Here is a 24,871-nt window from a genome sequence, read left to right as displayed (position 1 = left end):
TACCTTATGTGTGCTTCTCTTGTAAATTGAGCTTGTTTGCGGAAGGCAGCCATTTCAAATACTGTGACACATATATCCCAGAACTTCTTCCCTCTTACTTCAACCTAACCTAAATGAGCACCAGAGCCAGGGCCTCTCATGTGGTTTTGCTTCATCTGACAAGTGACATCAGTATCTTTCCATTTGCCTTATTTTTATAAAATTGTGCCCAGAATGAATGGTGAAGCCAGTAAAGGAACCTGAGTCCGAGGCGTAATTTTTCATTAGGGTAAATGAGGTGATATGATAAACAAGTAAAACCCGACGTGACAACATAATATAATGCTGTGATACAAAATGTTTGATTCTATTCCTGTGACTGTTTTCTAAGGCCCTTATATCTTTTGCTTGTCTTGTGTGTATAGATACTGATCAGTGGAAACGTAATTGGTAATCAGATATTTATTTCTGTCAATGAATGACCAGATGGCTCTTGCCTCTATTGGAGGAGAACCGTCTTGCCTATCCAATAGCTCAGGGACATTATGTATAACGAACTGAACAGGAGGATCATCTCTAGCTCAAGTAAGAAACTGCAGCTGCTTTTCTCTACTTTGTAAAGTTGGCAAAGGATCACAAATGACTTTATTCTTACTTTTTAATTGAAATAGTTTGTGTATTTTCCCTACCAAAGTAACACATGCTTATTCTGGAATACTATGCTGATACAGACAAAATAGGGGAAGAAGGCTTACAAATCAATTTTTACTACCCATCACTTGCTGCTTGGAGATTTGATGATGGTAATGAGGATAAAAGGCTGAGGTTTATTTGAGTACATACTCTTGCCTGGATGCTGTGCTAAGTACTTTACATAAATTAGCTTATTTAATCCTCCCCACAACCCAGTAATGTCAGTAATGGTATTAATCCCCCTTTGTAGAAGAGGAAACTGAAGCCCAGAGATGTTAAGTGAATCATCTGAAGCCACACAGCTACTAGGTCATCTAGTAGAGGGAGCTAATTGAACCTGACAGTGAGCCCCCACTGATTTCCAAGCGTTGACTGATTAACTCTGTTGTATATGTTACAAATATTTCTTACAGTTTTGTGGGTTGTCTTTCCATTGTATTTATGAAATTTGTGATACTTTATTTTACACAGATGGCAGATGAGTCCATTCTTTTTTATTTATTTATTTTTTTTTGAGATGGAATTTCTGTCACCCAGGCTGGAGTGCAGTGGTGCAGTCTCGGCTCACTGCAACCTCCACCTCCTGGGTTCAAGCGATTCTCCTGCTTCAGCCTGCCAAGTAGCTGGGATTACAGGTGTGTGCCACCATGCCTGGCTAATTTTTTGTATTTTTAGTAGAGACAGGGTTTCACCATGTTGGCCAGGCTGGTCTCAAACTCCTGACCTCAGGTGATCCACCTGCCTCAGCCTCCCAAAGTGCTGGGATTACAGGTGTGAGCCACCACTCCCAACCAAGTCCATTCTTTTCTTTTGTGGTTTCTACCTTTAGCACCATGTTTGAAAAGCCCTCTTCTAACCTTCAATTATAATGTAGGAAGGAGAAAAATATGCTAACAGTACCAGAAGAAATTAGCCACAAGCCAGAAAGCCATAGTATCTTCCCAAGTTGTCACCCACAAGAAGAAGATCTGAGAATGTGATTGAAGGCAATGGTGGAAGGGAAACTAAAACGGCTCCCTCATTATACCCTATAAAGTCCAACCTGTTTAATAGACCAGTTACTTATACATCTGTTCATGCCTTCTTCCCTCTCCTTCAGGGTCCTGAAGTAGGGACTGTACTGGGAGGAGGGATGAGAGAAAAGGGGAGTACGCTAGTTTCATAGCTGGTACTGTTTGAGGGCCTCTCTTAGGTGTCAGATGCCTGTGGTTGGGTCTTTTGTGTGGCACTTAGTTATGTTCTTTTGAGACACACCTGTGGAGACCTCATACACAGAGGTAGTACACCTGTCATGGATGAAACCGTATCTGGGTGACTTCCAATCACCTCCTTTTCTCAGGTCATACCCCACTTGCATGTACCTTGCCCTACAGGCCCAGTCTTCTTAAGCATAGTCCTTTCAATACTGTGTAAGCCTAGCTCCCTCCCCGCACCACTAGGCCCACAGGAAAACACATCAGGCATCTTCTTCCTTACAAACGGTAAAAATAGACACTACTTCCATTGCTTGCCTTTCTCCTTGACCTGCCATGTTGACAACTTTGGCCAGTCTCCTACCTTCAGAATCTCAAATCAGGGCCATCACCATGATCTATGCCCCATATTTTAGGGGGCATGCAGTAGGTTCTCCCAAGAATTCTGTGCTCTGTACTAGGAGTGGAAAGAGGCAGGTGTTGAGTTTCAGCAGTTTGGCAGCCATCCAGCGTGGGGAAAGAGATGCCAGCCCCTCTCCTGGCAGATATCCCAGTCTCTACCCTTTTCTTATATAGGCTGTTAGAGAGTGATGGGGTAAGAGTATTTTACAGATAATATTTCTGTCTTTAGCAAGTCCTGCAGAGGTGTGCCTAGCACCTCTGTTTAGCGTTTGTAGGTATTAATCCTCAGCATTAGAGCCTCAGCTGAAATGCCAAGATGATAGGAAAAGTCCCATTCCACATCCTGCGATAATGGAGTTATTTCATGTGATGGGAATGTCGTGATAGAAAGATTCCAATTTTTTTCTTTCAAAATAGATTATCACAGATGCTTTCTAATTGGCGTATTACTTTTTAAATAGTAGTCCAAGTCATCAATACATTGATATTCATTTCTTCTAGAAGTATAACCCCATTACAATAAAATGAAAAAAAATTATATCAAAAGAGTGTTCTATGTAGCAAAGCTATTTCTGTGTCACAGTGTGTAGTCCTTCAAAGCAGTATTTTGTTGATCTTAGTGACAACAAATTCAATATATCTAATATACCTAATAATACTGCATAGCAGGTCTTCATTCTCTTTTCTGTTGATGTGACAGTCACTCTTTAATGAAACCTTATTTTGTATACCATTTGCATTGTAGATCAGGAATGAAGAGCTGAGTTTGCTTAAGCAATAGCTGATCTGTTTATACTTTTTATATTCTTCCATCAAGGAATAATTACCCTTCAACCAACCTTACCTGTTTCCACTTCACATATGCAAACCACCTAAATAAAACATACCACTCAAACTCCCAAACCACACAGTAGTATACAGAAACATCCGGGACCCAGAAAAGCATAGAATAGTGTATACATAACCTTTTCCACTTCATCATACCAAGGCATTCATTCATTCAGCAACTGCATAGTGAGCATGTACTGTGGGCCATAAACCTGCTGGACAACAGAGTTGATTTTGCTCATTTATTTACCACAGGGAAATAAAGAATAAGATTTATTTTAATTTGAGTCCTATAAAATTGGAATGTTATTTCTGGCTTAACAAAGATATTGTAACACAGTTTTTGGTATCTCATTGATTTGTTGCCCATAATTCTCTGTTGGAATACATCTACACGTGGATTGGTTTTAAATGGCCTTCAGCAGTTTACTGCAGGGCCATCTGGCCATTTGCTGTCTGTATTCCCAAACTAATATCTAGTTCTAGAATAATCTGGCTTTTGACACTATTAGGACTCAGTTGTACCCTGGCATACATTACTGAAGTGTTAAATGTGTATAAAGTACAGCATGTATTGACAGTTCAGGTGATATACATTATACTTTAACATAGCCCATGCAGACTCTCAATACATCTAAATAATGGAATAGTTACCTTTTTAAGTTACAAGAAATTTTTTTTATTTTATATGAGAACTCCATTGAATAATATCTTTTCTAGAATATTTATTATATGATTAAAGGTATACAGTTTTCATTTATATCCATTTTAGTTTTTATAGAGATGTTTGTACATCTCTGTGGCTATGACCCACAATAATATTAACACAAACTCTGAATTCATATTAAGTCTCTACTGAGAGTATTTGCCCATATTCATGAACTTACTTTTCAAAGAAAAAATATTTCAAGGTGGAAAGTAAAAAACTCTTCTGCAAATAATGTTGAACCTCACAATAATGTTCACTATATTTTGAAAGAAGACCATGGATTGTTGTGATCTTTAAACAACTAACCTGCAAAATTTTTTTAAAGCTCAGAAGAGGGAAATTTGGCCATAGAATGTTAAAAGGTCTGATTTTTCTTCTAATTATTTTTCCCATAAGAGCAGAGATTTGAGTTTGCATGGGCACTCTGTAAATACCTCAGGTTGCCTAAGAGCTTAAGTAAATATCTTAGACTTTAGAAAACTACTTCTTTTCTTTTCTTTTTTTTTTCCCCCCCTTTTTAAGGAAGGATAAAACCTGGATTCAAACCTCCTTCCATTGGCTCACTTTGGTGCATCAGTAGCTCTTCCAAGTCATGCTGAGTAATGCCTAAAAGTGAACTCATCACCTTCCTCACCTATTCACAAAACCTTCTCTTCTGATGTGTCCTATCCATTTTCTAGTCCAAAAGTTTCTGACTTTTAGCAGGTCAAAAACTGGCTCTAACAGCTTCCTATAGGATTAGATTCTCACGAACTTCAGATACTAGGACTTCTGGATAGAGAAGATAAAGTAGGTTTTAAAATAATGGTATAAGAAATAAATTGAAAACATGAGAAATAAAAAATAGACCATAAAAAATGCATATTTTTCAAAGGACTAAATAGAATTTTTATATATTCATCAAAATTAACTCAGTGGACATGCTAAGCATTACACATTGATAAAGAGAGGATTGCATTCTCATGCCTGTAATCCCAACACTTTGGGAGGCCGAGGCGGGCAGATCACAAGGTCAGGAGATCAAGACCATCCTGGCCAACATGGTGAAATCCCGTGTCTACTAAAAATAAAAAAAATTAGCTGGACGCAGTGGCATGCGTCTGTAGTCCCAGCTACTTGGGAGGCTGAGGCAGGAGAATTCCTTGAACCTGGGATGCAGAGGTTGCAATGAGCCGAGATAGTGCCACTGCACTCCAGCGTGGCGACAGAGCAAGACTCCATCTCAAAAAAAAAAAAAGAGAGAGAGAGAGAGAGATAGAATGAGAATTGGCAACCTAGAAGCTAGATAGTAAAAACTTAAAAGAATGTAGCAAAATGGAGGAAGAAATTGAAAATAGGAAAGATGTTGGGCATAGTGGCATGAGTCTGCAGTCCCAGATACTTGGGAGGCTGAGGCAGGAGAATTGCTTGAACCTGGGAGGCGGAGGTTGCAGTGAGCCGAGATCGTGCCACTGCACTCCAGTGTGGCGACAGAGCAAGACTCTATCTCAACAAAAAAAAAAAAAGAGAGAATGAGAATTGGCAACCTAGAAGCTAGATAGTAAAAACTTAAAAGAATGTAGCAAAATGGAGGAAGAAATTGAAAATAGGAAAGATGTTGGGCATAGTGGCATGAGTCTGCAGTCCCAGCTACTTGGGAGACTGAGGCGAGAGAATTGCTTGTGCCTAGGAATTGGAGGCTTCATTGAGCTGTGATCATACCACTGCACTCCAGCCCGGGCAACAGAGCAAGACCCCATCATATATATATACAAATTTAAAAAAAAGAAAATAGGAAAGAGATATTAAGATCTTAAAAGATGAGAATCCAACATATGTCTAATAGGAGTTCCAGACGGAAAAATTAGAAAAAATTTTAAGTGGCAATATTCAAAGAGATTTTTGCACAGTATTTCCAGAGATTACAAAAACAATGAATCCCCAAGATAATTCATGTATTTAGTTTTAAAACATGAGAGAGTACAACAAAAGGTTTATAATAAAAAGCAAAATCTTCTTCCTCAGTCCTCCCTACCCCCCTGCCCCATACCTTCCTCAGAGGCTGCGCTCCGACAAAATTGTAGTAATTTCTTATCTTGCTATTTCTTGATTTTTTTAAATGTGAGAGATCTATTGACTTTCCTGCCTTTGGAAATGATTGAGTTAGCTCTCTTTTATAAGCATGGATGCACACACACATTTTCCCTCACCCTGTTTTTCCAATATGACTATATCTCAACTTTTGGTTAAATAAATGTTCTGTGTTTACAGCATTATTACTATGTAAAAGTGTTCCCTGCTGAGCCTCATTGTGTTCTATGATTAGATTTCCTTTCCCAAACAACTCTTCATTTTTTCCTGGAGCTAATTATTACATTGGGTTATTTGCTTGGTTTCTGTGTCACTATCAACAAATCCATTCTCAAGCTCTGTCACTGTCACTAATTCATCTGCTCAGTGTTGGCCACATTAGGAAACCTATCATTTCCATTTTTTTTCTTGGACTCTGCCGTCCTGGAGGCCTCAATTCTCTTGCTCCTGTTTGTTCTATTTGCTCTTTGGGCCCTTGGGTCAACTATGTCATGGATTCTGTGTCTTTCTCTTCCTTGGTTTACTTTTTTCTTATAGGGAGCACATCCACCAGTATCTTCTCAAGAACAAGGGTACGTAAGAGACTTGATTGCCGGAAAATGCCTCTAGCCTACCTCACATTTGATTGATATTTGATCAGGTATTGAACTCTTATTTAAAAATCATTTATTTCAAAAGTTTGAGGTCCTGTTCCATTGTTTTCTGCTTTTTAAACTTCCTCCTGAGAAGTCTGATGGCAGTCTTTTTCTGACTCCTTGCATGTGACTTCCCTTGCTCCCTCACCTGAAAGGTATTAGGACTTTCTGGTTTACCTCTGGTATTCTGAAATTCTATAATGATTCTACTTGGATTGAATTTTGGTTCCTTTATTATTCTAGGAACTCAATCCATCAGTACAAATAAATTTATTATATTTTTTTCTTTGATTTTCTTCCCACACTATTTTCCTGGTATTCACTTTCTTCAACTCCTAAATTGACCTTATTTTATCTGTTTTCCCATCCTCCTTATTTTTGTTTTTGTTTTTGTTCTGCTTTCTACAAGATTTTCTCCACTTTATCATTCAGCCCTTCCATTGATTATTTATTATTTTTTAGTTATATTTTTAATTGCAAGCACTCTTTCTTGTTCTGGGATGTCCTGTCTTACTGCATTTGTCTTTTCTGCCATGGATGCAATTATCAATGTGTATATTTCTTATAGGATTTTTTTTAAGTTTTCTTCTGTTCTCTACATTGTCTCAGTTTCTTCCAAGTGAAACAGGAAAAGTTCCCTTGTTCCCCTCCCAGGGTGTGTGATGGGGGTGTGACTTGCTGCTTCAGTGTCCCACTGCTCAAACCTCTAGGGGAGCATACAGACAGGGAGACTGTGGGGCTCTGACCCCATGGCGGTATCTAGGGGTGAATGTTTACAGCTGAATCCCCATTGGGCATGTGTTACAGGGTACTCTTTTAGTTTTGCTGTCTGTAGGCGCCTTGTTTTAACCAGCTCAATTAAACTTCTACCTTGTCACAAGGACAGAGGGTTTTCTGTATCCTGGGTTCTTTCCTTGGTATACTGGAAGAATCGGATCATACCCGGTGCCTGTCGGTACGTTCCTCTGGATGTCCAGCCACCCGTGTGTTCCTCCCCTGATGTGCTTCTCTCAATATTCAGCCGCCTGTGTGTCTGCCTGCTGGGGTGTCAGGGTTTTTATAGGCACAGGATGGGGGCGTGGCAGGCCAGGATGTCTTGGGAAATGCAGCATTTAGGCAGGAAATGCCTGTCTTCACCTAGGTCCATGGGGGTGGAGCCCTAGCCAGGGACCCCACCCTCCCCTACCCAGCATTTCCCTTCCCCTATTCCCTATCATTTAAAGGGACCATGCTCTTCCCTTTCCAGCACTTCCATATCACAAGTTCCTTTCTTATGCTTTGTCTTGTTTATTTCATGTTATGAGTTTTCCTCAAATGTCTGCTGGTTCCTGGCTGTCCATTCATATCAGAGAGCAAGACTGTGACATATGATTAGAAGTTCTCTGTTCAGAGACAGGGCTTGTTGACTGGTGACCTTTCTCATGGAATGAACAAACAAATTCAATTATTTTGTTGTGGCATCCCCACATTTCAGTTTCACTAAGTCAGTTTAGTTAGTTTCCAGAGAAAGGCTCTTATAATTTCCTGTAAGGGGAATCTCCAGCTATCTGGGAGCCAAATAGGTGAAAGGTTCTGGAGAAACATCACCAGTGAATGGGTGTACTTTCACTTCACTCACCCTTGCCTTTGGCCTCCCCTGGTCTCTGGTTTAACCCCTCAAGTTAGGAAGCATCCTTTTTGCTGTTGAAGTGGGAGCTGCATAGGCTTAGAGAAGTTATCAAGGGGTTTGATTTCTCTCTATGTAAAATCACTATCAATTCTTCTGTTTTCAGTTTCACTCCACAAGTGTACCTCTATATAGAGGAACCTGGACTGGTAAATTCCTGAGCCTTTCAGAGTTTCTGTGGAACATGCAACCTTCTTCTTGGCTAAAATTACATACACACACACACACACAAAAAAACCCTGCATGCTTATGGACACATTCTGCCTCCCCCTCTCTGCTCAATCACCACTCATCCATCTGCTTTCCATCTTCTGAAATTTGGTTCACATTCTTTTCCATTGCAGTCCTTCCCAGTTTTTCATTTTATCCTTGTAAGCCTATGCCTTTTAAATAAATTCCCTACCATTATTTTAGTAGGAATTGAAAAGGCAAGGGAGGATTGAACATTGGTGTTTGCTCTAGCATGTTTGCCCAAGTCCATTCAAGTCGTATCTGGAATGTTTATTCAGACCCAATCTGACCCCTCACTTGTATCATTAAGGGCAGAAAGGCCTCTCCCTGCTTATTTTTCAGGCCTCATCTTTTGTCCCTCCCCTCCCCACACCTTCCCATCTATCTCTGCCCAGTCAATGCTCTGGCCATATTTTGATTTTTATCTCTGGACCGTATTCTCTCTTGCCCTGGGCTTTATGCACATGCTGTTACTCTTAGCACATCCCAGCTCTTTCTCCCGTACCTGGCTAACTTCTAGTTATCATGGAGGTCACAGCTTAAGATCAGCTTCTCTAGAGAGCCTTCCCTGGCACTAACTCCCTTTCTAGGGCTGGGTTCTCATCTTGTAGCACCTAATTCTTTCCTGATTGAAGCACCTACCACATTGTATGTTCCATGAGGACATCTTAGCTAATTTACCTGGCACATAATAGGCACTCTAATTTTTGTTGAATGAGGAATGACTGTTTCTTTCTCTGAACCTTTTTCACTCAGTGTTTTCATTGAGTATTTGCTGTCTTTGCCTTCAAGCCTTGCTTATATTGTAGTAATGAGTAATGGCCCAGCAAGTCAGATATTTCAAATTTATCCATCTGTTTTATTTTTACTCCCTTTTTCCGAACTAAGAAATACTAAAATGTGTAGAAAAGCTGAAGTAAGTAGAAGTGTTTATACCTCATTTTGTATACTTACAGGTTTTATTTCAAATGTAAAATTAACAAAATTATGTCTTCCAATATTAATTCTGAATGAGGTCAGTTTCTATGGCTTAAAAATTAGGTAGCAATATAATCAATTTGAATTGAATCAATACTTAGTATCCTAACATTTAATGTGGGAGCCAAAAGAAAAAAAAAAAAGGTGGTTATATTGAAAGTTGGCTTTGCTGGTAATTTTGATATATTCAGGTTGTGGATAGGCAAATGAAAAAGAAAAAAAGACTAGATTTTTTATGTCCATCTGTTCATGCTTCAGAGATCTGGAAACTGAAGTTTTAAATTTCCTGGTTTTATTTTCCTGGTTTATGCAGTTTTAAGAAGGAAAATGACAGAATCTCTCAGAAAAATGAAGGAATATAAGTAAAGACAAGGAAAAGTAAAAGGTGGAAAACAGTATCATAGAAAAGACATAATAGAAATGGAGGAATATATTAGTTTAATTAATAGCATTGGACCTTTTTACAATTAATGTATCTCTAGGTGTGAGTACAATTCTTTGATTAGTATACAAAAGAAAAGATAATATTAAAAGTACCTGGATGGCTAAAGTATAAGAACTAATAAGAAAAATATGTCTTGAAGAAAGCGTGGGTCTCTAGTTTATAAAATAGGCTCAATTATGAAAGGGCCAATGGAGTCTTCGACTAGAGTTTTTAGAATGTTGAATGTTTCTCTAGTAACGATTAAATGCAATGATGACCTTCACCACTATTATCAATAATAAAAAATAATGGTCAGTAACAAATGAGTTCTTAATATGTGCCAAGCAACATGGAAACATAATTCTGCAAGGCAGTGTTACTATTATCCCCATTTTACAGATGACATCACTGATTCTTATAGGAAAGGCTTTCTCAGGTCAGCTAAAAAGTGACAGAGCCCTTAATTTACAACCAGTCAATATGCCTAGACCCCTTTATGCCATTTTGCCTCATAACAATAAGATAATCATTAGACTTCATTAGATGCTTAATCCTTACCTCTGTGAGAAGTCCGGGACTATCCTCATTCTTACTGTACAGATGAGAAAACTCAGGTTTAGAAAAATTAAATGACTTTATTCACAACCAAATTTTAAAGAAAAACTCCTTTCCTGAAACACAAATCTTTTAATTTTTTTATTCATTTTAATTTTTTAAAAAGTAACGTTTGGGCCAGGCACGGTGGATCACGAGGTCAAGAGATCGAGACCATCCTGGCCAACGTGGTGAAACCCTGTCTCTACTAAAAATACAAAAATTAGCTGGGTGTGGTGGTGCATGCCTGTAATCCCAGCTACTCAGGAGGCTGAGGCAGGAGAATTGCTTGAACCCGGGAGGCAGAAGTTGCAGTGAGCCGGGATCGTGCCACTGTGCTCCATCCAGCCTGGCAACAGAGCGAGACTCTGTCTCAAAAAAAAAAAATAACATTTGGCTTTAGAATAAAGTTCACATACATTTTCTCCTTTTTATTCCCCAAATTTTCTCATCAGTTTTGATAGCTTGTTCATCTTTCAAAATAGTATATTTTTGTCACTATCAACATAAATATAGTGTCTCTTTCTCTGTTACTTTTCTGATACTCTGTTCAGGAAATTTGACCCATCATAGTGTTGTCCCATTGCCCTTTTTCTGCCATAGTATTCAGTAAAATCATGTCATATTCCAAAGGAGATTCTGTATTTGGAAACACTGTCCTAGGGGAATTCTTATATTTGTTTGGAAAGAAGAAAGTAATCCTTTCTTCAACAGCAGTACATTTTCCCATCCTATTTTCAACCTCCAAATGATGGCTTCCCCTAAAATATCATGGAATGGAACACATGATTAGAGACCATTTTTAGGGTTTCCATCAATGCTTTATTGATGCTATAGGAGACATTTGATTCCAAAGGTAATGAGAACACTTGTGAACAAGGTAAATTCTTACACAGAAAGAGCAAATGTACGTGGGAAACAGCTACTTCCTCTTGCTTGGAAGAGATAACTTCAGATCCATATTAGGAAGATATTTTATTGTCCTATACTATCATCATATTAAGTGAGGTGAATAAATAGAATCTTTTGAAACTTGGCTTCTGAGTTACAAATAGAAAAAATGATGAACAAATTATTAAGTTTGAAAAAAGTTAGGTCATTTGAGTGATAGAGATAACATAGTTTAGTAAACACAGTTTAGTTTAAAGATTATATGGGTAATTTACAATTTGGGAGGTTGACAGACCAAAATCAGTATGTATGAAATGTCACTATACGTACTAAAAGCTTCATTGTGCAGACACAACCTCTTGCACATAGAAGGATCTTAAATATTTTTTGAATGAATATTTGCTAACTGAGTCAACGCAGTGAATCGTTCACTGACTGACTAGGGAATGTAGTGTTACTCAACATGGCTTAAATATGGACATCATGTAGGGGAGGAAGGAATGGCAAGTTTACTTAGATTTAGTCAGCTCCTACTACACGTCACGCCCGATACATGTTCTCCTTTTTAATGCTCTCAAGAAATTTACAAGCACAGATATTACTATCCTATTTTACAGATTAGAAAACTGAGGTTCAGAGAAATTAACTGATTTGAATAAACTCCAAAATTGAGGAAGTGCCAGTGCAATCCTCTGTACCAACACAGCATGGATTCTCACCACTTCAACATAACCTGTTGCTTGAGTGGAATAACTTGAGGTGCTTCACAGATTTCTTTACCCGTCCCCCAAAATAATCTTCCTCACAGGCTTACTGTGGTACCTGAACATATCCCATTTGTGATTACTTCCGTTGAATTAAGGTATTGCCTCTGTTGAAAGGTATAATGCATTGAGCACAAAATATGATGAGTGTGTTGTAACAATTTAAGATTAATTTCCAACAAGACCAATAACAGAGAGCCCAGCATGATTCAGAGCTGGATCCAAAATGGGACATAGTTTCAAGATAGGCTGCAAGGAGACCCATAGTGGCAGTGGTGGGTGAGGGGAGGGTGGGTATGGGGAGTTACCTGGGCACTGAGAAAGTAGTATAAAGACCTTAGGAAATTGACCACCAGTGGTTGGAGAATGCTTTAAAGTGGAGGTAGGAAAATAAAGATTTCCTGTTTTCAGTTTAGCCTAGGGCTCTGCCAAACTGTGTTGAATTACTAGAGTAAACCTTGTGTAAACGAGAGAGTTTTGTTGTTGTTCTTAGAGAGCTCTTTTTAGGGGGGAGTGGGGATCGTGAGAAGTGAGTGTACATATGTTAGCAAGGATGGCTCTGGGTTTGATAAACATTTGTTCTGGCAACATGTAAGGTAGCTTTTCTTATTCTCATACATTCATAAGGACCTTAAATTTTCTGCGTGGGAGGAATATATCCTAAAGGGATTTTATGAAATTGAATAAGACAAACTGCTCATACTAGTAGGCAGTTAAATTAGCAATGTATACAATCTAAACACTTTGAAATTAAGAGAGAATGGGGAATTTAGGTATAATTATTTAAGTTAAATAATGCTAATCACATAAACTGTGTTGCCGGAAGAGGCCATATAAGCAAATGGTATAAATAAGGTTATCTGGAAAGTGTTAGATTTTCAGAAATGACTCTTAGAAATGGTAGTGGGAAATAAAAATATAAAAGAATAGGCTGCTGGAAATAGAACCATCTTTTCCTTATAACAGCCCATATATATCCCAGCTATTGAAAGGACAGACATCAGGAAATGATGCACCTTTTAAAGCAGAGAAGAGAAAGCTAAAGCTTCTCTTTTTAACAATGGAAGATTCTCTTTTCAATGGAAGATGCTGTCTTCGCTGAGTGTCGTATCCCTGGGACCAGACATGGCTAATGAGGTCAGTCTGGTAACTACAAATTTTCTTTCCCTTTCAGCATGTATTACTCAGGCCAGTAAGTAGGGTTTGCTTGTTAATTTTGACTTACAGCTAGTCTCTGTGGATCCTGTTTTTCCTATCTTATCGCAGATTCTTCATAGTTCAAGCAAGACAGTCTTGCTCAGTATCCTCTCACGAAATGCTGTCCATATTTCGTATTGGCTTTAAAAGTTTGTACCATGAGAAGCAAAATTTCAGGCACCGAGCATTGAATACTTAACAACATAGCCTCACAGCCACAGTGGGGCTAGCGGGTATTCCCCCAGAGCATTTGTGCAGTATGCATCATGATTGGCTCATCTGTGATTCAAGTTTATTTAAATAATGTTCTGCCAGAGTTCCTTACTGAAACATCCTTCATAGACATGTGCCACCTATTTTATGAATATTAGCTATTAGCCATTACCACTAAAGAAGAGCATGCGGCCATACTGCAGCCGACCAGCCAAGGATAACTGCGTCTTTCTGTTTAATGTTGTGGTCTCCAAACATCTCGTTTTAAATTGGGATGGGTTTCCTTGCTTTTGATTCCGTTATTGAGTGAAGATAGTGTGACGGAGGAATGGGGGTGTCTGTGTATGCATGAGAATGCCATATCAAAATTTTTACTTTTATACTTTATAGGTTATATAAATCTGCTCATCATATAAGTGATATATTGGACACATGTGGGCTAGCATGATTTTTTAATTATCTTTGATATTTGCTTATGTGGCTAGATTCTAAAAATGTTAATTTTATAATTAATTTCCAACACATTGTTTGGCAACAAGGAATAGTTTTTGTTGTAAATCACCCAAGGCCTTAGATCGCTGAACTGCCTCAATGTGCCTTCCCTGTTAGTTTTGGAAAAGTTATTTATTGTAATTTCTATTTTCCTTCTCCTCAATTTGGTTTCTATCGAGGAATCTACAGAAATCATTTTGATAAAAACTGTTGATATTTTTTCTGCTGTCATCCATATTAGCCTTGAACCATATCTTCTGTCACTTTTTCACTGGTTCTCCTGCTTTCTTTTAGACGTCCTTTTGTCTACTGATATGTCACATTGCTGTATGGCTTCGAGTTTGGGTTTCATCATTTTCCCACATAAATGTATTTCTCATTCCTTTTGCAATCTCTATTATATAAAATATGCCACCGCCCATCTGGCTGCCCCATGCTTCTCAGACTCTGGCTGTGCACCTCCTAGGGCTTCAAGTAGTATTTCCCAGAGTATCCTTTGTTGACCATTAATTCTTAAGCTGTGTCCTGCAGGGGTGGGTGAGGAGGAGGCGGACAGGTTTCTTACTCCAGTAAGCTTGGGAAACAATGATCACATCCCCATCACATATTAGGTACTTAATAGGTACTTAACTGAATGAATGAGTTAATGAATGAACATATTTATAATATACAGTAACATGTACTTTGGGAAGTTTATAATAAAGAAATGTTTAACTTTATTTAACTTAGCATTTTCCAAACTTGTTTTCCCACAAAACCATCTCTGGTACAACATCTACATGTGTCCCATGGAATCAGTGTTGCACAAAACACACCTGTGAAACATCAGCCTGAGGGATACAACACTGTGGCTCTACTGCTCCTCCCTCCCCCAAACCTGAGCTAGAACGTGAGACACGCTGAGCTTCATCAACTCCCTCTCTCCTTGTCTGCCCCATATGTAGGCCAGTTTCCTTATTCCAGTTACTAACACCCTCATATCTCTTCACTGGCTCAAATATGGAATAATCTTTTATCAATTACACACGCTCTTTCTCTTTAATCATACACTAATTAATTAATTTTCACCTGCTATCTTCCAAATGTGTTTTGAGAAACAAGATGACTAATAATCTCTGTCATACAGACTTTTACCCTTGGGCATTTATTTATGAGATTCTATAGGTTGAACTTACCATAGTAAGTACTTTTTATTAAAATCTCTCAAAAAGACAGTTGTGAGGAGTGTATCCCACCATGGCATGTGTTTCAGCCATGATATTCTCTTCAACGGCACATGAATCAACATGAATGTCCAAAGTTGACTTGTTTTGTGTTAACCTTATTGCCTGCCTTTTGACTACCTCTGTGAGTCAACTTTAAGTACTCTAGCCTGTCGACTATAGCAGAAATAAGCTAAGGTGCCCAGAACACTTCTTTTGCTTACCATCAATCTTAGTGGCATTTAAAACTGCTCTCAAATCTAGTCTTTTCCCGGCTGATATGAAAAAGGCAAAGGCCTTTGGTTATTCCTATAGGTCGATCTTAGGTTTGTGTTTGGACATGGGGACTGTGGTGAGGGGTATACATTTAGATCTAGAAAGTGCTTGTTCCAGCTGTATCTTTAAACATTGCCCAACATAGTACTGGGGTTTTGTGGCAGTGCCTCTGGAACCATACTGGCGGACAGAGGTGGGAAGGAAAGGAGTCTGAGGGGATGGGCAGCAGGAGAGGAGCTCTGTTTCTGTTTCACATATTGGCTATTGGTTGGAAAGGAGTTGGGGGTGGAGATCCCATGGCTAATAACAGATTGGAAATGATTACGCCAATCCGAATATTTCTAAAGTTAGAAACAGGTTCTGATGGAGTTTCTAAGAAATTTGGAAACAGGAAGAAGCATTCTGTAAGATGGACAGTAGAATTTATTTAAGAAAAATGGGGAAATTATTAAATGGGAAACCTGACATATGTGGATTACTGTTTTTCTTCTGACCCTTTCTTTTCTCTCTTTCACTTCTTACCTCGGGACCTTTTCTCTTGTCATTAGCACCTCCACCGGAGTTGGAACTGGGAAAGAGAAAGGAAGTGTTCAGACTTGAGCCTATTTGCATAGTCACGTCATTGAATTAATGCCAGGACAGCACAAACATTCTGTCCAGTTCTATAGAAAAGCCAGTTTCACCCCATCAGTAAGGTATTATTTTCTTTTTTTTTTTTACTAGCATAGAACAGTTTATTGCCAGGCTTCTCTTAACTGTACATTATAAATTGTGTCTGATTAAGAATGTTCTGGATGGGTTAATTAGTGTGGTGACTATTATTAAGCAAACTGCTTGTTAGTATTATGCCTATTTGATCTTGGTATTGATGTGAAGTAATTGACCATAGAGCTACATTTAGAAAAGCTGAAATAAAGTTTTTTTGATTTCTATTATGGCAATAAATTGTTTATATTAAACATGTCTATAAAAATATGAGTTTCATGGCACAGAGAATCAGAATAGATTGTGTGGGATGGTGGATGTGGTTGGTTTTGTTTTGTTTTTAGAATTATTAATACATTTGTTCAGCCTAATTCAAGACTAGCTTTATTGTAACAAAGCAGTACAAAAATGTTTCAGCTTCTGCCTTCATTCTTACCACAGAGTGTATGAAAACTAAAGTGTATTTAACTTTCCCCAACTAAAGGAAATATCATGTTAGATTTGGCTAATTGCCTAAATACTTCTTTTGGTGACAATCACTATAATGAATAGATTATAAGAAAAATATGAAAAGATATTATAAACAAGGAAACCCTAGCTTATAACTACCTTCTTTCAAGTACCGGATTGTTATCTATATTATTTATTGGTAGCTTGTCCAGTTCTATTATTAAGTTTTCCTAGCTGTAGCATTTCCATAGGGAATTGATTCCATGAGCTAATAAATTACACCGTCAGGGAGTTTTTCTTGAAATTCAGCTCAAATTTTCCCATTCTTAATTTCATCCCGTTACTCCTAGTTATACCCCCTTGTACCAAGCTAAATAATTATTATTTTTCCTTGGAGACTCTTATTATATACCCTTCTGTTTGTCACTTAACCAGGCTATTCATAGTTAGCTCCTTTAATCTGTCCTCATAAATCAATTCTTCCATTGCCTTAATTATTATTATTGCTCTTCTAAACACTCTCTAATTTTCAAACATATACAGTTCTCAGGTGCCCCAGATGACATCAGCATTTGCACAGGGTTCTATCCTGAGAGACTTAGTGTTTTCCTTCTCTGTACAACAAGATCCAGAACTAAATGGCATCAGTTCGCAGAATCAAATCAGCTCTTGCTCATCTTGTCCAATTCAGGATGGTCTAAATGGTGTTTTTTATGTGCCCTACTTGCATTCAAGGTTTATTTTGATTTGTTTCAGTTTTGTGAGATTTGTAAGCTGTTTTGTTTACTGCCCCTATTTATATTCTGCATCTTTCCATGTCCCTATTCGCTACCACCTATCAAGTCAGTCATCTGCAACTTGTCTTAACATGGGATTCTATTCATCCTTGAGAACATTTAGGGAAGGTGTTGAATAAAAGCAGGCCTCACACCTTGCCCACAGCTAAATTCCTTGTCAGTTACCAATTCCTGTTGTTTACAACCCTTTAGCCAATCTCCCATCTCTTTTAATTTGCAATTTTGCTCACATGTTGGCCAATATAAATGAATTTTATGAGTAAGATGAGTCATGATACTGTTTTCTAAAATGAAGATATGTTGTTTGAATTCCATTGATTTTTTTTTTCTTTTTCTTTTTTTTTCTTTTTTTTTTTTTTTTTTGGTGAATCCTTCATGAGCTAAGTTTGTGATTCTGTTAAAATCCTTATTAAGCTTGCCTGGCACTCTTTATCTGACATAAACAAATAGGTTACTTCACTTGCTTTATTGTTCTCCAGATATGTACAGATGTTCCTTCTCTTACCATTTGTTCCATTTCTTAAGGAGAATTGAAGATAGTTTCATAGTCATTCTATTTTTTTACCTTTTCTGATGATCAACGGCAATTTTTTATGTTGTGTTTTAGTTTCTAGAATCTCTTCAGTATTTTGAATTTCTTTCCAGAAGAAGTTGATTGGTTCCCACAGTAATTTGGGGCCTATGCATTTTGAAACTATAATCTTTAAATGCTCAGGTTTCTTTCCATTTTAAATCAAGGACTAAATTTACTATTTTATTAGGGCATATTTAAGGGGTTAGTACCATTCTTTGTGTTTTGTCTTTCTGTATACAATCATCTATTTATTACTTGGGGAGTTCTTATATATTTGTTTGAGTTTCCTCAAGGTATTTGAAATTAGAATAGAAATTTAAAGATCTTTATGAAACAAACATAGAAGCCCCCAAAACAAGCTTTCTGGTTCTGGAATGTACATAGGGTCCTACAGCCAAAGACTTTGTTTCTAGCTCTTGTGACTCCTCCACTGTTTCTTAGTGTTGCCTATCAGCCCTTGCTTTCAGCCCTTTTTAACGCCCTCTCCCTGTCTCCACGGTGACTGTCCTGAGGCCTCAGTGAGTTTCTGAAAGCCCATCTCCACCTCTGTTCACCTCACTGAAATAGATGAACTGGCCTAATGCTTTAATGAGGCAACTCCTTAGATTCTACACCTGCCACCTAAAGCTGTTTTTTCAGCTTCATTTCTCTCTTCTTCCCTCAGCTTTGCAAGAAAGCGAGGTTCACTATCTTTACAAGACCCTGCTTGCTTTTCCCCTACACCATGATCACCATGTTATGTTTTTCTCCTTCCATCTTACAAGTTCTTTCTGTTTCTTCAGGATCCTGCTTCCTTCCCTAGCAAGTATTCCCAAGTGAATAACACTGTGCCCATGTGCCTCATTTTTAAAAGTCCAACCTTGCCTTCCCCTCCCTTCTCTCTGCCTCCTTTTCTCTGCCCCTCTCTTTCATACACAAACCCTAGCCTCCTGAAAGATTGCTGCCCACACCACTCTTTCAGCAGGAGCAGAGAGTGGCCTGTCGGAGTGGCCAGTGACCTATGATGTGACAAGGCCAAAAGCTTCTTGTTTCTGCTTTCTAGCACCTCTGCAGTGTTTTATGCCCCATTTTACACATTCTTTGAGGGTTCTTGATTCATTTCAATAATGTGATATTACTCTCTTGGATTCTCTTTCTACTCTTCCAGATGTTCCCTTCTGCTCTCCTTCCATGGTTTTTCTTTTTCACCTACCTCTGAAACCCATTTCTTCCCCTACACAACAATTCAGGGAAGAGGCCAAGTTTCTGGATGGGGCTCAGGAACTCTGAGAAAGCACTTGGTAGTCTGGCCCAGTCTACCCCTCTAGACCTTACATCCAGACCTGCATCCCAGTCTCTTTGGGTTGCATGTTATTTCCTGAGGAGTTGTATTTCTTCACCCCTTTTTCCTTTGATCACATATTCTCTGACTCCAGAGCTTCCCTGACTCTGTCTTGCGAAATGCTTTACCTAAAACCTTCTTTAAGCCTTTATTGAGCCCCAAGTCAGCATTAATCTCTTCCCCTCCATTAAAAAAAACTGGAATGGCCATTGTATGTATAGTATGTTCCAGCGTAGGTTAGTTGGCTGTTCATGTGTCTGTCTCCCACTCTGCTCTAAGCACTAATGGTTTGCTTTCTGATAGATGGTGAGCTCCTTGAGGATAGCCCCTCTATTTGTATTATGTGGCTTACAGGCTTTAAGCTATAATTTTTTAAGGTTTCATTTTATTTTGATTCTCTATCGATAAGTAACAGATATTGAACTCCGTGTGATAAAGTGTCATGGAAAGATAGGAGAGAAATTATAATAAAAAAGATATTAAAATATACTTCAGGAAACATTAGCCAAGTCAATTTAATACAAAGTATATTCAGATGCCCAGGAATACAGAACAGTCATGAGCAGAAATGACCAGTGTTAATCAAGGAAGTTTCAAACATTTTTGTAGGTTAATGAACAAGAATGGCTTGAAAATAAGCACTGGGCCATGTGGTGATTGGAAAACACAAAATGGAAATCCAGAAGGATGAGTGAGGGAAGAGTGATAAACCATCTCTGTAATTTTATGTTTTATGGTATGTGCAGTGTAAGTTTTATAGCCATAGAAACTCTTTGGAAACTATTCAAAGACAGCCCAGTCCAATTTCAAACTTTTGAACTTCTCTTAGTGGCTACTACTTTTTGCACTTTTTCGGAATTTTTGTATAACATCTTTATTTTTTCTCAGTTTTATATATAATCATTATGTCCTTACAGGAAGGTAAAGGACAAATTTTACATATTTTTTTCCACTAAAAGTATATTGCATTCTTTTTTTGTAACAGATTCATGCCCAAGCACAAAACAACCCATTTAAAGAAGATGCTCGGCCTTAAAGGAAATGGCGGTGCGGTTCTGTCCATGGCCCTTCCTTTTCAGCCAGAGCAGAGAGATTCGGAGGATTTATTGAAGAATTTTAATTCAGAGTGTGATACACACTGTGGCCTTGATACTGCACGACAAGAATATTTGGGTAACTCATTAAGACAGGAGTCAGACTTGAAAAAGTCCACCTCATCAGATAATTCAAGCTCTCATCATGGTGAAAATAAACAAACTCTGACTGTTGATCCCTGTGACATATTGGGTGGAGTTGATTATCAGCAAAGACTGCTACACATTGTCTGGCCTCACAGGTGGTAAGTCAAGGCATGCCAATTTAGTAAGAGTTGTAGAACTGGTAAAAGAAAATATATTCTGTTGATTGACATAATAATTTGCTATTCTTATTGCTTTAGAAAAAGATTATTTTACTATGGTGGTATTAGTAATGATCTGCCAAGGTGGTACTACTAAATATCTTCACATTAATGGTCATGTGCGTAGATTAAATTTGAATTACAGGTAATTATTTGCAGTGATTTGCTCAACTAACAGTAGTGGGTAGGCACTTCTAGCATATCAAGTCTTGTTCAAAAAGTTTCAAAATATAAGAATCAGATTCCATTTTATGCACACACACACACACACACAGTTATCACAAAACTATTTCATATCTACACACTGATACAGCAATATTACCATTAAAGCAAGAATAATTTCCATTATTTACTACTTTGACCAGTTTCAACAGGGTGGCTTCATTTTACTTGTCATAAGATGTATATCAGTACATTTGAAACCATTCCCTTCACTCAGATGCCTCTGTATTGTGCTAAGCAAAATACTTTCTAGCCAAGTCTTTTCTAAACAGGAAAATCAACTGTAGCATGTAATCTCACCAAATAAAAACTCAAACTTAACCCTGGCTCCTATAAATTAGGATTTAAAGAGGTAAAATGTCCTGATAATCTTCTGGTATTAGGCATGAACATTTTAATCTAGTTTTTATTCCTCCCAGTTAGTTTAATCTGCATGTGGCCTGATTAGAGTTCACTTCCCCCACAGATTATGGTGTCTTTATTGCAGAGATGCTAGGCTGATCATTAGGTCCGATTTTCTGAGAGCAACCATTTGCAGGTGAACTAATAAGCGCACCACACCGGCCGGGCAAAGCGCCTTTGCCGAGGATTTGCCTTCCAGCACATTAAAACTCTAGAAGCTCTCCCAGTTGATCTGCAGCATCTGGTACCTAAAGGGATTTTCATCTTTAATTCTAAATGTATGAACGTAAAATGTAGGGATTGAAAGTTGATGTGGAGTGTGTTTTTGAATTTGTTGGTGCAACTTCATACTTCCAGCATAGCCTTTCTAAGGTAGTAACAGGTATATTTAAATCATATTTTACTTCGAATGTGACTATTTAATTCAATATTATTTAATGTGATTTTAAAATGCAGTGGGTCTAGATGAGATTAACCTGTTTCAAGGTAAAATAGATGTCATCATTTACTCCCTTCTGAAAAGCTTTTTCTTTTATTCCATTAACCTTTGGTTGTCTCTGAAGTACTATTTATTGCAAGAAAATCAGTTCTAAAAGTTGGTTCCAGGTTATCATGAAAATGTTAAATTAAATAATTTCTAGTCTGCTTTTACAAAACAGCAATATGGAGGAAAGAGTGAAAACCATGTTATTCAATACTTTGCACAAAACAAGACAGAGCTATGTTAATAAAATTAACAATATTAAATTGAATAATTCCCTCTCTTCCTTTGTATATTTTTGCTTTAATTTAATTTAATTGCCTAAAGTTAGTTGCTTAAAGAGATGCAGCATTATGTTTGTGCACATTCTTATTGTTAAAGCTAAATTATTTTTAATTTGGAGAAGAGGGAAAAAAGCCGCATCAGCAAGAGTAAATGCCAAAATATAAAAGTAACACATTCATCCTTACGGGTAATATAGTAGAACATTGGAAACTTGGAGGTTGCCAGACACATAGCTAACATTAGGGCTAATTTTGAAAATCTAGCGTGCAGTCAATTTTACTGATGCCTGGGGACATACAAGGTAGAAGCTGACAAGAGAACTAATTTTGTTTGGGTTATTTACTGCTATGCATCATCCGCAGGTTCCCGCCTGACACACAGCTATATGAAGGGGGATATTATCACACACTAAAAATTTATGTTGACATTCGATATTTGTTCAATATGTCAGCAGTATTACTTTCATAATCAAAAGAGTAAGAAAAAGAGAAAAGAAAAGCACTTTATGCTCATATAGATATATCTTTTTAATAACAGTCTATAAGGTTAATATAGTTTACCTTTGAGAGTATACAATGAAAACAAGCAGGGTTAGGAGGGGAAATGACAGAAAGCATCAACTCGAGCTGTTTGTTTGCCATTACCTAAGCGAGCCATGTCAGCTCTCTGGCCCGCGTCTGATAGCTATTTGTTGTACAGAGAGCACAGCATAAAAAAAATATCAAACTCTTAATACTATTGTGTGCCCATAACCATCTGTCACTGCTAGCCTGGAGATGAGAGGAAGATTACGAGGAATAAACACTGAGCCGCCGAGCATTGGTAAAGCCTTCGGGCAAAAAACTCTGGTGGGGACATCAAAGACATTCTAATTCCGAGGCAGTCAAGGATTACAGTGTGTAACCTGTGCTGACAACAGATAAATGACTGGCAATATTGTGCCAGAGCTGTTGGGTCCTGCATGGAGTACTGATGATGATGATGATGATGTTATCTTGCAGAATGGACTCTGCTGGGATAATTTTATGATAAAACACTTTTTTCAAATGCCACTGGGTCTAGGCAGACATTTACTAGCTACAGGGGTAGCAATCAGTTTCTTCAAAATTTACTGTTCTAAGCCCATTAGAGTTCCATCGCAGCAAGACTCTTCAATGAAAATCTAAAACGCCTATATTTTCTTTAGGAGAATTTATGCAAATGTTGTGAGCTGAACTCCTACCCTTTAGTGGTAGATGCTTTATCATCTGATTTATGTAAATTTGCTCATAAAAATACAGTTTATTTTTAATTGGTGAATATGAATTAGAAAATTAAGATTCTGGTTCAGCATTCATCAAACATCCCCAGCTACAAGCACACATTTATTTAGACCCCTGATCGTATGGGTGGAAATCATATAATTGACCAGTCAAAATGAATGGTATTCAGAAGGAAACTATGGTTTCTACTACAAATGACCAGGGTTGTGTTTCTTGTTCAACCCCCTTAGTTTGAGCCTCCCCCATCCTTGTACTTTACATATTCTTGTCAGTATTTTGAGTTGCTTCAACTCCCTGCTTGAAAAGGGGGGTTTTCTTTACAGTAGCCTGCAGGAAGCTCTTTAGAAGCAGGAAGTCTGTTGCATTTTCACCTTGGCCATGTATCTTTACCAGAGAGAAGGTATTGATGATTGTTTCCATGTAAACCTAAAGGAGAAAGAACACTGGAGAGGGCAATTGGATTCTTAGATCTTGTCATTACCTTGTCTAACAAAACAAAAATAAAACCCTCCTCTTTATCATAAAAAAATACGCCCATGAAATCATGCAGTTGCAGTAGCCAACTCTAAAAATGAAGTGATGCTGACCTCATTGTGTTAGTTCCACACTGGGATCATGAATGGTCTAAAATATAGTGTCAGCCTCTAACATATCTCATACTAAGTCAACCAAATGTAGAGTCTACTTGATAGAATATGTATCAAAATCAAAAGTGACATTTTCTAGAAGACACATTCTGGCTTTAAATCTGTGTTAAAATGTCTGTGCATGAGAACAGGCCCTTAAATGTGATGCTTGCCCCTCTCCTCATTCTTTCTCAAACTAAGCTTGTCAAGGATTATAGTGTGCAACATCTGCTGACAGTAGATAAATAACTGACAGTATTTTAGCAGAGTTGCTGGGTTCTCTGCAGAGTAATTTGTTTTCTCCTTTCTACCCAGTATTTAATGTTTTGTTATAAACATCTATAGCAAGGCACGGTTAGTAGAAATAACTTATAGAGAAAGACCTGTAAAAAACAGGCTGCAATTGGCACTGCTTGGTTTTTTTGTTTTTTTGGTTTTTTTTAACTATTTTCTTTCCAAATATTATACAAATGTTGTAATATTAATCCAGGTTCCAACCTTTGTGTAAGCATTCTCTAATAATTATTATAACGGGCATAAAAGACACACTGCTGGAAGGACCAAAAAAAACAAGTTTAGACTGTATTGAAAGATCACTCTCTCAGGGCCACAGTTCTCAAACTCTTTGGTCTCAAGACCCCTTCATACTCTTAAAAATTATTGGGATACCAAAGAGCTCTTGTTTGTTGGGATTATACCTATCAATGTTTACTGTATTAGAAATTAAAACTGAGGAAAAAGTTTTAAAATCTACATTACAGCGTTTTAAAATAACAATAAAGAACCAAATATATGTTAACATAAATCATGTATTTTTATGAAAATTAGCTATATTTTCCCAAAAAAATCAGTGAGAATAGCAATATTACATTTTAAAAAATCTATAATGTCTAAGTAGAAGATATTTGGA

The 24,871-nt window shown here is 37.7% G+C and overlaps 2 protein-coding genes across 3 annotated transcripts in view; both read left to right on the top strand.

Annotated features, from left to right (window-relative positions):
* The window catches only part of GTDC1 (glycosyltransferase like domain containing 1), a gene marked incomplete at its 5' end in the record, with an annotated part of 284,050 nt that overhangs the window by 203,752 nt on the left and 55,427 nt on the right, over positions 1-24,871 (top strand).
* The window catches only part of LOC134759345 (glycosyltransferase-like domain-containing protein 1), a 190,449-nt gene that overhangs the window by 110,151 nt on the left and 55,427 nt on the right, over positions 1-24,871 (top strand). For both annotated transcript variants that reach the window (XM_063712772.1, XM_063712771.1), the window contains 2 exons: positions 15,986-16,132; positions 20,270-20,623. In XM_063712772.1, coding sequence (XP_063568842.1) covers positions 16,068-16,132; positions 20,270-20,623 — 419 coding nt within the window. In that variant the 5' untranslated portion in view covers positions 15,986-16,067. The remainder of the gene's footprint in view (positions 1-15,985; positions 16,133-20,269; positions 20,624-24,871) is intronic.

The sequence above is a fragment of the Pongo abelii genome, chromosome 11 (genome assembly GCF_028885655.2).
Source record: "Pongo abelii isolate AG06213 chromosome 11, NHGRI_mPonAbe1-v2.0_pri, whole genome shotgun sequence".
Taxonomy (NCBI): Eukaryota; Metazoa; Chordata; class Mammalia; order Primates; family Hominidae; genus Pongo; species Pongo abelii.
The sequence above is the reverse complement of the archived record's forward strand: the minus strand, read 5'-3'. Positions and strand labels throughout refer to the sequence as shown.